Below are 13,463 nucleotides of genomic sequence, written 5' to 3'. Positions count from 1 at the left end.
AGCTCATGTTATTGTGTAATGAGAGAGACTTTAAATATTTTGGCCTTGACAAGCTTTTTTCTACAATGCTGTCGGATCTCAGAGATTTAGAAACAAATGGGTTGGAGATATCTGGACATGCTGTAAAGGCAGCAGTCTTTTTGCATTACTGATGATAATTTGGGGTCTCACAACATAGGAGGATTCACAGAAGATTTTAGTACCTCCAACTAGTGCTGTTGATACTGCCTTGCAACTAGAGGTAAACTGTTTGTTTTTGATGAACCTGCTGCTGCCACAACAGTACAAAATTACAACGAGGCAGTGATGGTAATGAGACAGAATCCAGAGGATTAAAATTTGACTCTGTATTTAATTCCCTCAAGCACTTTCATGTCTGTCAGCCAGGCCTCCCACCATGCATTGGTCATGATTTGTTTAAGGGGATACTGGTACATGACCTAGCCATTTATATCATGTACTTTGTTAAAGTAAAGAAATGCATTACATACTCAGAGCTTAACTGCAGGATCAGGCAGTTTAGCTACCAAGGATCTGATGCGAATTCCACATCCTCAGAAGTTGGTGAAAAGGGAATTAAACTAGGTGGCCAGGCAAGAGAAAACGGGTCTCTTTTGAGGCTCCTCCCTGTGATAATAGGCAAAAAGATTACTAATAAAGAAGATCGGGTATGGCAACTAACAATCCTACTTGGAATGAATATGTGCCCCCTCCATTTCTGTGGCTCAAGTTACTTTGCTCATTGTTCTGATTCCTGAGTATCTACAGACAAGAAAAGAGCTGTTTCCTTCTCACAAACTGAACCCAAAGCACCAATATCTGATCCACTATCCTGCTTTGATACTAAAGTTTGGCCCACATATAAGGCTGTGGACAATGAGGTTTGAAAGTAAACATTAATATTTCAAAAGATGTGTCCAGAGAGTGCAACATTTCAAAAATGTGTGTCAAACGCTTGCCAATAATCACCAACTTCTGCAAACCTACAGTGGCAAGAAAAAGTATGTGAACCCTTTGGAATTATCTGGATTTCTGCATAAATTGGTCATAAAATTAGATCTGATCTTCATCTAAGTCACAGCAACAGACAAACAGTCTGCTTAAATTAATAACACACAAATTATTGTCTTTTTTTGTCTATACTGAATAATTATGTTAGCACAGCTGAAAACTGTTGTTTGGAATAAAGAAGCAATACATCTGGCCTTCTTTAGACTAGCTGAGTATCTGGAGCATCAGCATTTGTGGTTTGACTACAGGCTCAAAATGGCCAGAAACAAAGAACTTTATTCTGAAATTCGTCAGTCCATTCTTGTTCTGAGAAATTAAGGCTATTCCATGCGAGAAATTGCCAAGAAACTGAAGATCTCGTACAACGCTGTGTACTACTCCCTTCACAGAACAGCGCAAACTGGCTCTAACCAGAATAGAAAGAGGAGTGGGAGGCCCCGGTGCACAACTGAGCAAGAGGACAAGTACATTAGAGTGTCTAGTTTGAGAAGCAGATGCCTCACAAGTCCTCAACTGGCAGCTTCATTAAATAGTACCCGCAAAACACCAGTCTCAACTGCAACAGTGAAGAGGCGACTCCGGGATGCTGACCTTCTAGGTAGGTTCTTGTAATATTATGATAATAATCTGTTTTCTAGCTTTATTTTGTCATCAATTAAGGAGTTGTGTCTGTTTTTTAGCTGACAAATTCTCTATTTTCACAACTGACACTAGTTGAATTGAGAGCAGTTTTTTGTGATATAATGACAATTATGTGTTCTGGCTATATTTTGGCATTAATTAAGGAGTAATGTCTGTTTTTCGCGTAACAATTCTATTGTTTCACAATTGATGCCATTTAGATCAAGAGTGTTTTTTTGTAATATTATGACAATTATCTGTGTTTTTGTGTAACTTTGGCATCAATTCAGGAGTCATTTCTGGGTTTATGCTGTCTAATTCTCTACTTTCACAACTGATACCAGTTATTAAAATTTGATGTTTTTTGTAATATTATTCTTATAATCTGTGTTCTTTTGTCATCATATTTTGTCATCAATTAAGGAGTTTTTTAGGCCTTTTAGCTGGCCAATTCTTTACTTTCACAACTGTCAGCAAAAAAAACGGGTATTCCAGGTACATTTTTTTGAGTTAATGTTGTAAAATTGCAGTAATATACTTTATTTGATTGAAAGTAAATCACCGTTTTTATACAGATTATTTACATACATTTTTAGTCAGTAGTTTTAGTCTATTTCTGGCACCCGTGCTACCAGACTTTTACCATAAATTAACAGCATTTAAAAAAAAAAAATTTACAGTGTAGGCTCTCCTCCACTTTGGTAGCGATATCTGATTCCTTCTCACCTCTGTGGTTGCATGTTAGAGCTGAGGAGAGAGGGGCTGCATGACATTAATAACTAACTAGTTAACTACGGGCTGTGTTTGTTTAGCTGGATGGAAGCTGTGGGCTAGGCAGTCCTCTGGGTCTTCATGCATTGGTGCCTCTTTGCTGGGAAACTGAAACATCCTAGTAACACAGAGCCAATTTACAACCTGTTGGATCCTAGATTGTGTTTGCAAAGAAGTGAAATTGGCATTTCTTCAACGCTGCATTGTAAGTGTTTCTCCCTGGGTTTTTTTATCAGCCTGTCAAGCTCTCTACCCGACACTCTCCTGTGGTAGGTGGTATTAGAAAAAATATCAGAATAATCAGCTATGTATTCTCCTCCTCCATCCCTTGGCCTCCTCCGGTATTGCCACTCTCTCTCTCTCGATTCAGTTTGACATGCTCATTGTTTAACATGGCGTGGATCTTGGGACGGTTAATATTATTCCAGCGTGCTGGTAAATGGGGTGGCAGGTAGCCTAGTGGTTAGCGCGTTGAGCCAGTAACAGAAAGGTTGCTAGATCGGATCCCTGAGCCGACAAGGTAAAAATCTGTCGTTCTGCCCCTGAACAAGACAGTTAACCTACAAGAATGTGTTCTTAACTGACTTGCCTAGTTAAATAAAGGTTAAATAAATACAAATAAGTCAGATAAACCTCTGATTGAAATTTGGTTGTGGAACACCAGAGAGCGATCGCCTCTGGCTACATGCTAGAGACGGAAGGAGGAGAGCCATCAAAATTCAACAGCTTGAGGCCGTAAATCGGAAACCAGAGGGCATCACTAGAAGAGAATATATACTTGCGTTTCCCAAACCGCATGAAAGGTGTCCCCTCAGAACCCATTCTATGTGTATAAAGAAGGAAGTTTCAAGTTTGTGATAAGAATATGCTCATTTCAATTTGTGTTACTGTTGACTGAACATGTGTACATAGTTTTTTCCCCTCCTGTTTGACTGAGCTTAACTGTGTGGCTAGGGTGTACGTGGGTGGACAAATCTATTCTTACAAATGAATCTAGGCCTAGTATCTGTACTGCTGGTGTGTGTGAGCCTCTTTTATATAATTTATATGGCAAGGATAAAATATTGAATGTCCTGTAAACTGGATGAAATATAAAAGCTATGTTACTCTAAACATGTTTAAATAATCTTTCTTTACTAGAAAGATTGATTCAGTTTTAATATTTGTCATGATGTGTTCCTCAATTATCAATGACAAATCTAGGTTACTGAGTGAACATGATAGTTAAAAACATACAGTAGCCTATCATGCCATTGCTATTGGACACGGAGTGTAAATCAGAAAGAAGACTTACTTTATGTGTTGGAATAAAAAATAAATGATAGACATGCATCACGTGACGTGGGCTTCCCTGAGGAGTCACGGTAGGCCACGCCCCCTCGAGCGCGGCGCTGTCCAGTACCAGAGGCTGCTAGTGCTGTCAGAAACACTAAGCGGAGGCGCGCACTTGAGCTGCATTATCCTGAGGGCTAGGTACTGCAGACTGCTGCTGGAGTGGAGAAGAGGAGACAGCGAAAGTTCAGCGGCGAGAGCTAGAGCAATGAATCAAACAACGACAACGAACAGCATTTTTGTCAATTAGTAATACTTTTATATTAGAATTAATCTGAAGTTTTAGAGGACATAAAATATATGTTTTTCGAAATGATTGATGGTCCTAGAGTGACAGCATAACACCACTCAGTGTGGTACAACTGACAACAGTCATGATTTTGACTATTTTAATATGCTATTTCGTGACATCTGTACTTGGGAATAAGACAGAGGAAAGGATACCGTTCTTTCATGGACATGTATTCGAGAACTCCGAGCCGGGATCCAAAGTAAACGGTCTCAGCATCCCTGTGAAGCGAGTTGACGCGCAGAGATGGTGCTCCAACTCCGGCATGCATCTGAAACTCTTGGGAGACGGAAGTGAAGATTTCCGGGTATTTGCCCACCACAAACGCGGACACATACTTCTGAAAACCTCGATCATCCTGGACAGAGAGGAGCGCTCCGAGTACCTGCTCAGCCTGGGTCTGTGCTGCGAAAGCTGCGCCGCCACTGACCATGTGGTCGCAGAAGTTGCATCTGTGAAAGTGGACGTTTTGGACACTAATGACCACGAGCCAACATTCCCTAATGACGATATAAAAATGAGTCTAGACGACGCCACTGCTCTGCGGTCTGTGGTGTATAAAGTGACCGCTGAGGATACAGACAGCGGGAAAAACGCTGAACTTATTTACTTTGCTCTTCCCAAAAATTGCAGTTTTTATGTGGTTCCAAAAACTGGAGATGTACTGCTTGTGGACTCTATATTGGGTCTTACCGCCCCCATAAAGTTTAACGTGTTTGCGATGGACCACGGCTGGCCCTCACGGACCAGTCAGAGTATTGACATCGAGATTAATCCCCGGCAATGTCCAGCGGTTCCACGGCCATCCCATGGCAAACCGAATAGCAGACAACCTCGGAAGTCGAGGTCCCTGCTAGAGTCGAGCGAGCCGATCGTACTAAATGTTTCCGAGGATGCCAGTATCGGTTCTGTTGTAATGAACTTGTACCCGGTGAGGTTTCAGGCTGCCAGCTTTGAGTTGATGGATCCCGGTGCGGACAGCTCACCGGTCACGGTGAGTCGGGACAGCGGAGATATAGTTATTACCCGGCGCCTGGACCGGGAGACGGATCCTCTCGTGGAGATTACTGTGAAAGTTCAGGATAAAAGAGGTGAGAGTGCGTTTACAATTGTATATTGCAGCTTCAATGTTGTTTCTCTCTTCAACGTAATTATATATAGGTGTATTTATTCTCTTCAATTTAAGGGCCTCTGTAAAGTAATTACGGGCCACGGTTTGGTCTAAATGAGCCTACTGAATCGATGTGGAGGACTGAGCACCTAAGATGCTCATATATAAAAGTGTCATGCTTTAAAGTGCAATAATATGATTTAAAATTTACTTTCTGTGGTTACATGTTTAATTAAACACCATCAGCTTTGCCTTCATGATTCCAATAGGTTGAAACCACGCGAGTGCGTTAATTTTGCATGGAGAGACGTGCGCCTTTCAAATAGTTACCATGGGAAAAATGTAACGCGCACAAGTGAAGCTTATAATATAGTACATTATTTCACATTATGATACGATTTGCTGTATGTAGATGTTTTCAATTTACAGGAGGCGTGCGGGTGCTACTGGTTCTAACGACTCGATCACACCGACAATGTTATTGCATTTAGGTACAACAGAAGTACATTCATTTACAATGAAACACTGCGTTTAATTTCTAGGATTGCGTTGCAGAGGCAGTGTCAAAGCGTTTTTTTGTGGTGCATAACACCTCGATCACACCGACATTGAATTGCGTTTTGGTACACCAGAAGTACATTAATTTCCAATGAAACGCGGAGTTTGCCTTGCAGCATTGCGTTGCAGAGGCAGTTGCTGTGCGTTCTGTGTGGCGCATACGTTGGATTTAGACGCGAACTGTATGCGTAGACGGCTTGACAGAAATGGTAGCAGAATGCGAATGTTGAACTTTTGCTGCACACATATCCAGATGATGCTGAGTACCGTTTTGCTTTGCAATACCGTAGGTTAATTATCACCTGCAGAAATGGCTCCATTCGTGTACTTTTTGAGAGCCAGGCTACAGCTAAAATGGCATTTCTAATGCAATAATATCCTTTATCTGCACTGCTCTCATTGGTAATCCTGCGCCCAATGTATGTAAACCTTTCTGACCATAGATTTTTACGAGTGTTCAACCTAGTGTTGACCACAGCAGCTCCAACTGACACACACTGTAAGATGCGTAGAATTGCAGGAAATTGGCTGTAAAACTGCAACAACAACAAAGAATGTATATGCATAGCAAATGTATTTGTTTACCTTTTGTTAATAAAATACATGTTCTGCTAACAGAGCCCTCTGTGCATATTCATTTTAGTTTTAATCACGGTGCTGAGTTAATGTGAGTTAATGTGTGGCGGCGAATTGTATAGCTAAGAGGCTGCGGGTTTGTAGATCGACTGACGTGAATGAATCTACAGCAACCAATGTAATAATGGATTGGGTAATCTTTGCTTGTGTTTTAGTTTTTGCTGTTCTCCAAATAGAATTTTAGAGTTTTTAAATTGAATAGAAATGCAGTAAATGAGCTTTTTGGGTTCGAGTGGGGACCTGTAGATCAGGGTAGCATAGGCCTACAGTATTGGCTGTGCATATGAACGGTTGGTTGGGTTTTCGAAATGTATACATTTGTCAGTTGCCTTTGTAAGGCAGCAGTACAACCCACCTTTTGGCAATTGCTCATTTGTCATGCACGCTGCCAGATAAAACGTGCTACATTTTACCCAGCTGTTCTAAAGTGATAGGCGGATTACACAATATCTGTGTTCATGCAGATGGTCATTCAACCAGTGTTGCCTGTCTACAACAATGAGCACAGGGAATTTGGCGTCTGTGTGTGTGTAAAACCGGCGCACTCTGCATTCATTTCTAGGCTATGTGAAGTATGGGGGCCTATTTACATGCATTGGAGTGAATAAAACCCACATCATTTCTCATTTTCTAATTTCCCTTGCTGAGTGTTGTGAAATTATTGAATGAATCCTAAAATGGTTGTGTGGTTCAGGAATTAATCAAACATTTTTCTGATCAAATAACCAACCTGACTTGATTTCAAATGTTCCAGAAGACACCAGTGTTTAATTTGGACAAATCTGTGCTCTGTGCTAGGGGTACCGGAATGCCATGTGTTGGGAATGTGGTAGTCTAATCTTTTTTGAGTGGAGATCCTGCTCGACCTGGCTCCATCTGCTCGCATTATCCATGTAATCCCATGTCATTCACGTTCTCATTTCTGGGATTTAGAGTGGCAGCACAGTTTGTTGGAGAACTCGTGCGCTTCTTCGAGGGAATAGAGAGGCTTTAAAGTCGTGCGTTGATCGCGCACAGTGTGCTCCATGGCCCACTCACATCTTTCCGCGGCATTCATGCGCTGCGCAGCCGAGGCGCGCTTACAACCACTCCTGAATGAGTTGTTACTAGGGTTGGTGATTTAATTAGCGCAGCCTTTCGTGTTTTCATTACTGTCTGTCTGTCTGTGTGCTTGTCCTGTGGCCTGATGTCCATAACCTTCTGTAGATGCTGCGTGTCTGGCAAAGAGGGTGTGCTTGTGTGTGTGTTTGTGCGTGTGTGTGTACACTGTGAGCAGGTTTCTCAGAAGCCAGGGGATTCACAGTAATGAGGAAAAACAGCTGGCTTTAATCAAGTATGAGAAGTGTGTCGGTTGACCTCACTTGTAACAGTATCTGTGAACTAGACCAGCTCCCTATTGAGTACATGTAGACTAACAGACACACACACACACACACACACACACACACACACACACACACACACACACACACACACACACACACACACACACACACACACACACACACACACACACACACACACACACACACACACACACACACACACACACACACACACCAGTCATATTTGTGTTTATCCTTGTTGATCATTTGATATTGCAAAGATCATGCAAGCACACTGTGATATTTCCCACTGGTGGGGTATTGTTGCAACCTGGTCTCAGAGCATTTCGTATTATTCTGCATCTAAATCCGTAATACTAAATTAAGTTTGATATGTTATGTTTCGAATGGTTTGTATTAATTTGTGGATGGCCATCACCCATTATGTATGATTTGTTTCCGAATTACAATTCATATTATATCTTATGAATTTGCAAAGCGTACAGTATGTTTCCGAATTTGAAAAACGTAGAATATGCTCCAAATTTGAAAGACCTATGATATGTTACAAAATTCCATCTCGGTGGCTAAGGTTAGCTAGCTCACTAATGTTAGCTATGTTAGGGGTTAGAGGTAAAGGGTTAGGGATAAGGTTAGGGTTAAGTTTAGGAGTTAGGTTAAAGGGTTAAGGTTAGGGTTAGGGGAAGAGTTATCTAAAAGGTTTAAGGTTAGGGGAAGGGTTAGCTAACATGCTAAGTAGTTGCAAGGTAGCTAACAAATAGTAAGTAGTCAAAGTTGATCATTAGATCAAGTTTGGGTTGCTAGAAGTTCACATTATACGCCCATCAATCCACCCCGACCAGCCGCCTTCCATTAGTTTTCGCGTTAAATTAAGTAACAATTTGTCTTATGTAACTATACCAAACCTAATATATCATACTAAATGAATTGTCTTGGATTTACATACAGAAAATTCCGAAATGTTCTGAGACCAGGTTGATCTTACAGGAGAGTAGGACCATGTGGTCAGAGTCAGACAGATGGAAGATGAAAATATATTGTCTGTTATTACTTTATTTATCAGGATCAAACAGCCACTGCTATATATCTTCAAACAGTATATTGTATTGCACATTATTAACCGTCATACAGACCTGCACACTCAGCGATGCACACGTTTCTGCCTGGTGGCCAGTGAGTGAGCTAGGCTGTGGTTTGATAACAGAGCTCTACTGCTAATTAATGTGCTACGCACAGTCCTGTGACCGTCCCATTCTCTCCTACCTCCACTGGTCAGTTGATTCTCTCTATTCAGTCTGCTGTAATAGTCTGTGTCTGTTTGTTTCCCATACCTGGGGGAGAGTCATTCACTTTCCTATGGGCAGTCAGACGTTCTCCTCTGTTATCAGTGCCGGCTGGGGTGAGAGGCTCCATACTTTCCACTGGCTGGCCTGGGGTGAAATTGCCTTCTCAGGTGAGTTGGTCTCTACTCTCTATTAGCATGTCTGAGGGGAAACACCCTGGGCTCTTTCCATTATCTGGCGTTGGGGGGGAGCAGAGCACCACTTGAATCCTATATGGTTATCCCTATCTATGTCTGTCTGTCTGTCTCTGTTATCCACTAACACTGGCCTCAGCCTTACCCTAAGCTGTCTCAGCCACTTAAGGGGTCCCAAAAACACACAGCCCCACAGACCTGGGCCCTTTGTTTCTCCCTTTCCCCCCCCCCCCCCCCCCTGCCTCCTTCACGTCTTCTCTGAACTCCACGCACTGAGAGAAGTCTCTCCTCCTAATTGCTGTGTGAAGTTCTGTAGTATGGAAATGGTAGGCCTCTTTAGCTGTATATTGGTTGAGGCTATGGGCTCCTGTTTGATATGTCTGGTCTCCATGATATTGCTGCAGTGGGATCAATTAATGTGTGCGTGGGGGACGGAGAGGGGGAGCGCGTGTGCGGATCAAACAGGCGTGTGGCGTCAGACCCCATCCATTATCATCTATCTATCTATCTATCTATCTATCTATCTATCTATCTATCTATCTATCTATCTATCTATCTATCTATCTATCTATCTATCTATCTATCTATCTATCTATCTATCTATCTATCTATCTATCTATCTATCTATCTATCTATCTATCTATCCATCCATCCATCCATCCATCCATCCATCCATCCATCCATCCATCTATCTATCTATCTATCTATCTATCTATCTATCTATCTATCTATCTATCTATCTATCTATCTATCTATCTATCTATCTATCTATCTATCTATCTATCTATCTATCTATCTATCTATCTATCTATCTATCTATCTATCTATCTATCTATCTGTCTATCTGTCTATCTGTCTATCTATCTATCCACCATAGTGTTTGACTGTCTGATCCACACAGAGGGAGCTGGGTTTTGGGTTTGAGCAGAAGTTGATAGGTTTTCAGGAACTTAATTCCTCTCCTCCCTGGTGTTACTGTTAATCTGATTGGGGAAGAGCCTGGAAATTAAACAGCATATGGGAGGCTTCCTGACTCTGTCAGGGAACCAGGAGATTGTCTGCTTGCTCACGTGTACAAACCACAAGTTAACTAAGTTTCTCTCTCCCCCCTCCCACCCCCCTCTCTCAAACAAGTACACACACTGTGCAAACAATCATAGACATACGTGAAGATGCGTACATCCAAACCCACGTAAGATATGCACACGACACAAGCATATGCTCCGATGCACACATTCTCACCTGCTGTAAATAGCCTCGCTCGGCTCACACATACTTTGCCCTGGTATGATGCATAAATAGAATTTATACCTGTGAACTTCTACAAACTATCTCTCTCTCTCTTTCTCGCTGGCTGTACTTCACACTCTCTTTTCTCTCTCCTCCGCTCTCTCTGTTTCATCTCATCCCCCAGACAGTCATTTCACACTTGCATACACACACACACACACACACACACACACACACACACACACACACACACACACACACACACACACACACACACACACACACACACACACACACACACACACACACACACACACACACACGCTCACACATGTATGTATACACACACACACATACCATGCACAACAAGCTCAGCAGATTTAAAGACTAATAGAATGATTATAGATTTATATAATGCGTTTCTCTTAAATTGCATATTGTGTGTATTCACAAAAACACATACAGTATATGCATGATGAAAATAGATTTCAGTTGAGTATATATATCCAAAGTTGATATTTATAGCCTCACTGTTGTGTATTTCTAAATATCACATTGCCCAGCAATCTGCTTACAGTAGATTGAGTCAGCTTGGAAGGATTTGAATGGCGGTGAAGTGTAAAACAACACACACTTAATTACTGGAAGATTGTCATGTATTAGGATTTACAGTGACGAAAGGGGACGAGGGAGGAGATGGGAGAATGCTAAGGAATTATTGGAAGCTTCGGGGGGGTAAATGTGAGGTGAATGTTTTTTCTTTTCTTGGCCATTATATTGATTCAGAGGGGTTGGGTTAAATGCGGAAGACACGTTTCAGTTGGATGCTTTCAGTTGTACAACTGACTAGGTATCCCCCTTTCCAAAGCTATGGAATGGAGTGAATGGCGAAGTGAGCATGTGAATATAGTGAACAGTGCATAGTTTACGAATCGTAATTAGGTGCTGAAGATTGAGAGAGGGACATGCCACTAAATATATGTCCTCCCATGTGCATAATCATGGCATGTGCATACTGTATATGCAAATGGTCACCTTAGACAGAAGACCACACACACACACACACACACGATGAGGCCCTGTCCGTCATCTTGTTGCCGTGACTACGCTCCCCCCCGCCAGGCGTGCGGCCACCGCAGTAGGAGCGGACATGGCTGTCACTGTCACTTGTCACCACAGTGTGTGTAACTGCGAGTGGCGGGGGCGATCAACGGTTCTGACTGAGAGATCACACAGCGTTTAGTCAAAGCTCCGCTCCGCTCTGGCCCGTCTGCTGTGGCCATGACCATCATTGACCCAGCCCGTCTCTCCATGACTAAGTTCTGGATTTGGATGAAGAAGATAACTGTTGGAATAAAAGAACAGATGAGTTGCTGAGTGCTACCCCCCCCCCCTCCTCTCCTACTCTCTGTCCCTGAATCTAGCATGCCTTCACAAATTAGGAATGTGTCACTGCATTTCTTTGCCAGTTGTGGCATTTGATGGAATGTCTGTGAGCGCGTGAGTGGGTGTGTGTTCGTGTGTGCGTGTGTGGTGTGCGTGCGTGCGTGTGTGTGTGTGTGCAAAGCAAGTGTTATATTTCATGGTGAAAGCTCTTTCATCCGTGTGAGGCTACAATACCTTGAGTTTCCCGGGGAATCTGTGAATTGAGCTATAGCCTATTGCCTGATTGTTATAAAAAAAATCTGAAACAATGTTGTGTATTTCTCAGTCTGTTTTTAAGGAATGTGAAACAACATTCCGTATGTCATTGTGTTTCATGTATGGCTATAAATACAGGCAGACATAATAATATAATGCTAAGGCTGCAAGCGTAGTGCTTGATTCTTTTCATTAAATATGTCTATAAATATTGTATATACATTCGTTCATATATGGCAGAACATTGTATATATATCCTACAGAAATTGGTTTAGTTATGACCTAAAATAAATGTGTAAATGAGATGGGAGAGGCAGGACTTGCAGCGCGATCTGTGTCAGAAATTCTATTTTAGCCCTCGGCAATGCAGACGCGCGCGAGCAGTGTGGGTGCAATAATTGAATAACACAGATTTCTAAATTTATTTTGCAACGTTCGCGCACGCGACGCGGGTGGTGTAGTCAGCCTGTTAGCGTAGTACTGCGTAGTTGTAAGCATAGTACAATAAGTTTTGCTTGACAAAAATACACGTACGTGTGTGTGTGTGTGTGTGTGTGTGTGTGTGTGTGTGTGTGTGTGTGTGTGTGTGTGTGTGTGTGTGTGTGTGTGTGTGTGTGTGTGTGTGTGTGTGTGTGTGTGTGTGTGTGTGTGTGTGTGTGTGTGTGTGTGTGTGTGGTACAGCAGTGGGCAGAGCGCAGCCAGAATGACAGTAATCCTCTGGTGGATTAATTATCAGAAGGTGGCGTGGTTTTTGTCGAAACAGAAATGTAAACTATCAGAAGGCCGTCCAAGTGAGGCACCCTCCCATCTCCCATGTGTCACACTGCCAAATTCCCAGGCAGCTCAATGTTTGCCATGCTGTATCCTTCTCTCTCTTTCGCTCTCTCTGTCCTCCTACACTTTTCTGTTAATCTGAGTCTTCTTATCCACCCTTCTTTCTGCCTTAGTTCCTCCTCTCCTCTCTTCTATTACTGTAGTACTTCACTTCTCTCAGTCCACTTCTACCGTCTAGCTCTCCCTGGTAGTTGTCTGCAGCTCTCTTGTTATTTCATATTTTCCTCTGTTGGCTCCCCATTCCTCTCTGCCTTCTTAGTTTCTGCTCATCCTCAACCTTCACTCTCTTCTCTCTCTTCTCTCTCTTCTCTCTCTTCTCTCTCTTCTCTCTCATCTTCCTCCTTGCTGAGTTGCCTCGCCAGACACATCAGTCTTTCATCCTGCTCTCTCCTTTTCTGATACACCCTCCAATCATCGATCGCCTCGTCAATCTGTCTCCAGTCAAACTTTGGCGGGGTGTCTGAGTGTTTTTCTCTCTCTCTCTCCTCAGCGCTGTATCTGCCTGCTCTCTGATTAGTTTATTTACAATCTGCCGGCTGAATCTCAGCGCCAAGCAGCACAGTTGCCTAATTGCCAGACTTAATCAAAGAGACAAACGAAGGGATA

General features: G+C 42.4%; 1 protein-coding gene across 1 annotated transcript in view; it reads left to right on the top strand.

Annotated features, from left to right (window-relative positions):
• The first annotated feature begins 3,849 nt into the window (after positions 1-3,849).
• LOC139576225 (neural-cadherin-like) overlaps positions 3,850-13,463 on the top strand; it is a 188,249-nt gene continuing 178,635 nt past the window's right edge. The window contains exon 1 of the mRNA XM_071402025.1: positions 3,850-5,115. Within this exon, the coding sequence (XP_071258126.1) occupies positions 4,110-5,115 (1,006 nt within the window). The 5' untranslated portion in view covers positions 3,850-4,109. The remainder of the gene's footprint in view (positions 5,116-13,463) is intronic.

The sequence above is a fragment of the Salvelinus alpinus genome, chromosome 5 (assembly GCF_045679555.1).
Source record: "Salvelinus alpinus chromosome 5, SLU_Salpinus.1, whole genome shotgun sequence".
NCBI classification, from domain to species: Eukaryota; Metazoa; Chordata; class Actinopteri; order Salmoniformes; family Salmonidae; genus Salvelinus; species Salvelinus alpinus.
The sequence above is the reverse complement of the archived record's forward strand: the minus strand, read 5'-3'. Positions and strand labels throughout refer to the sequence as shown.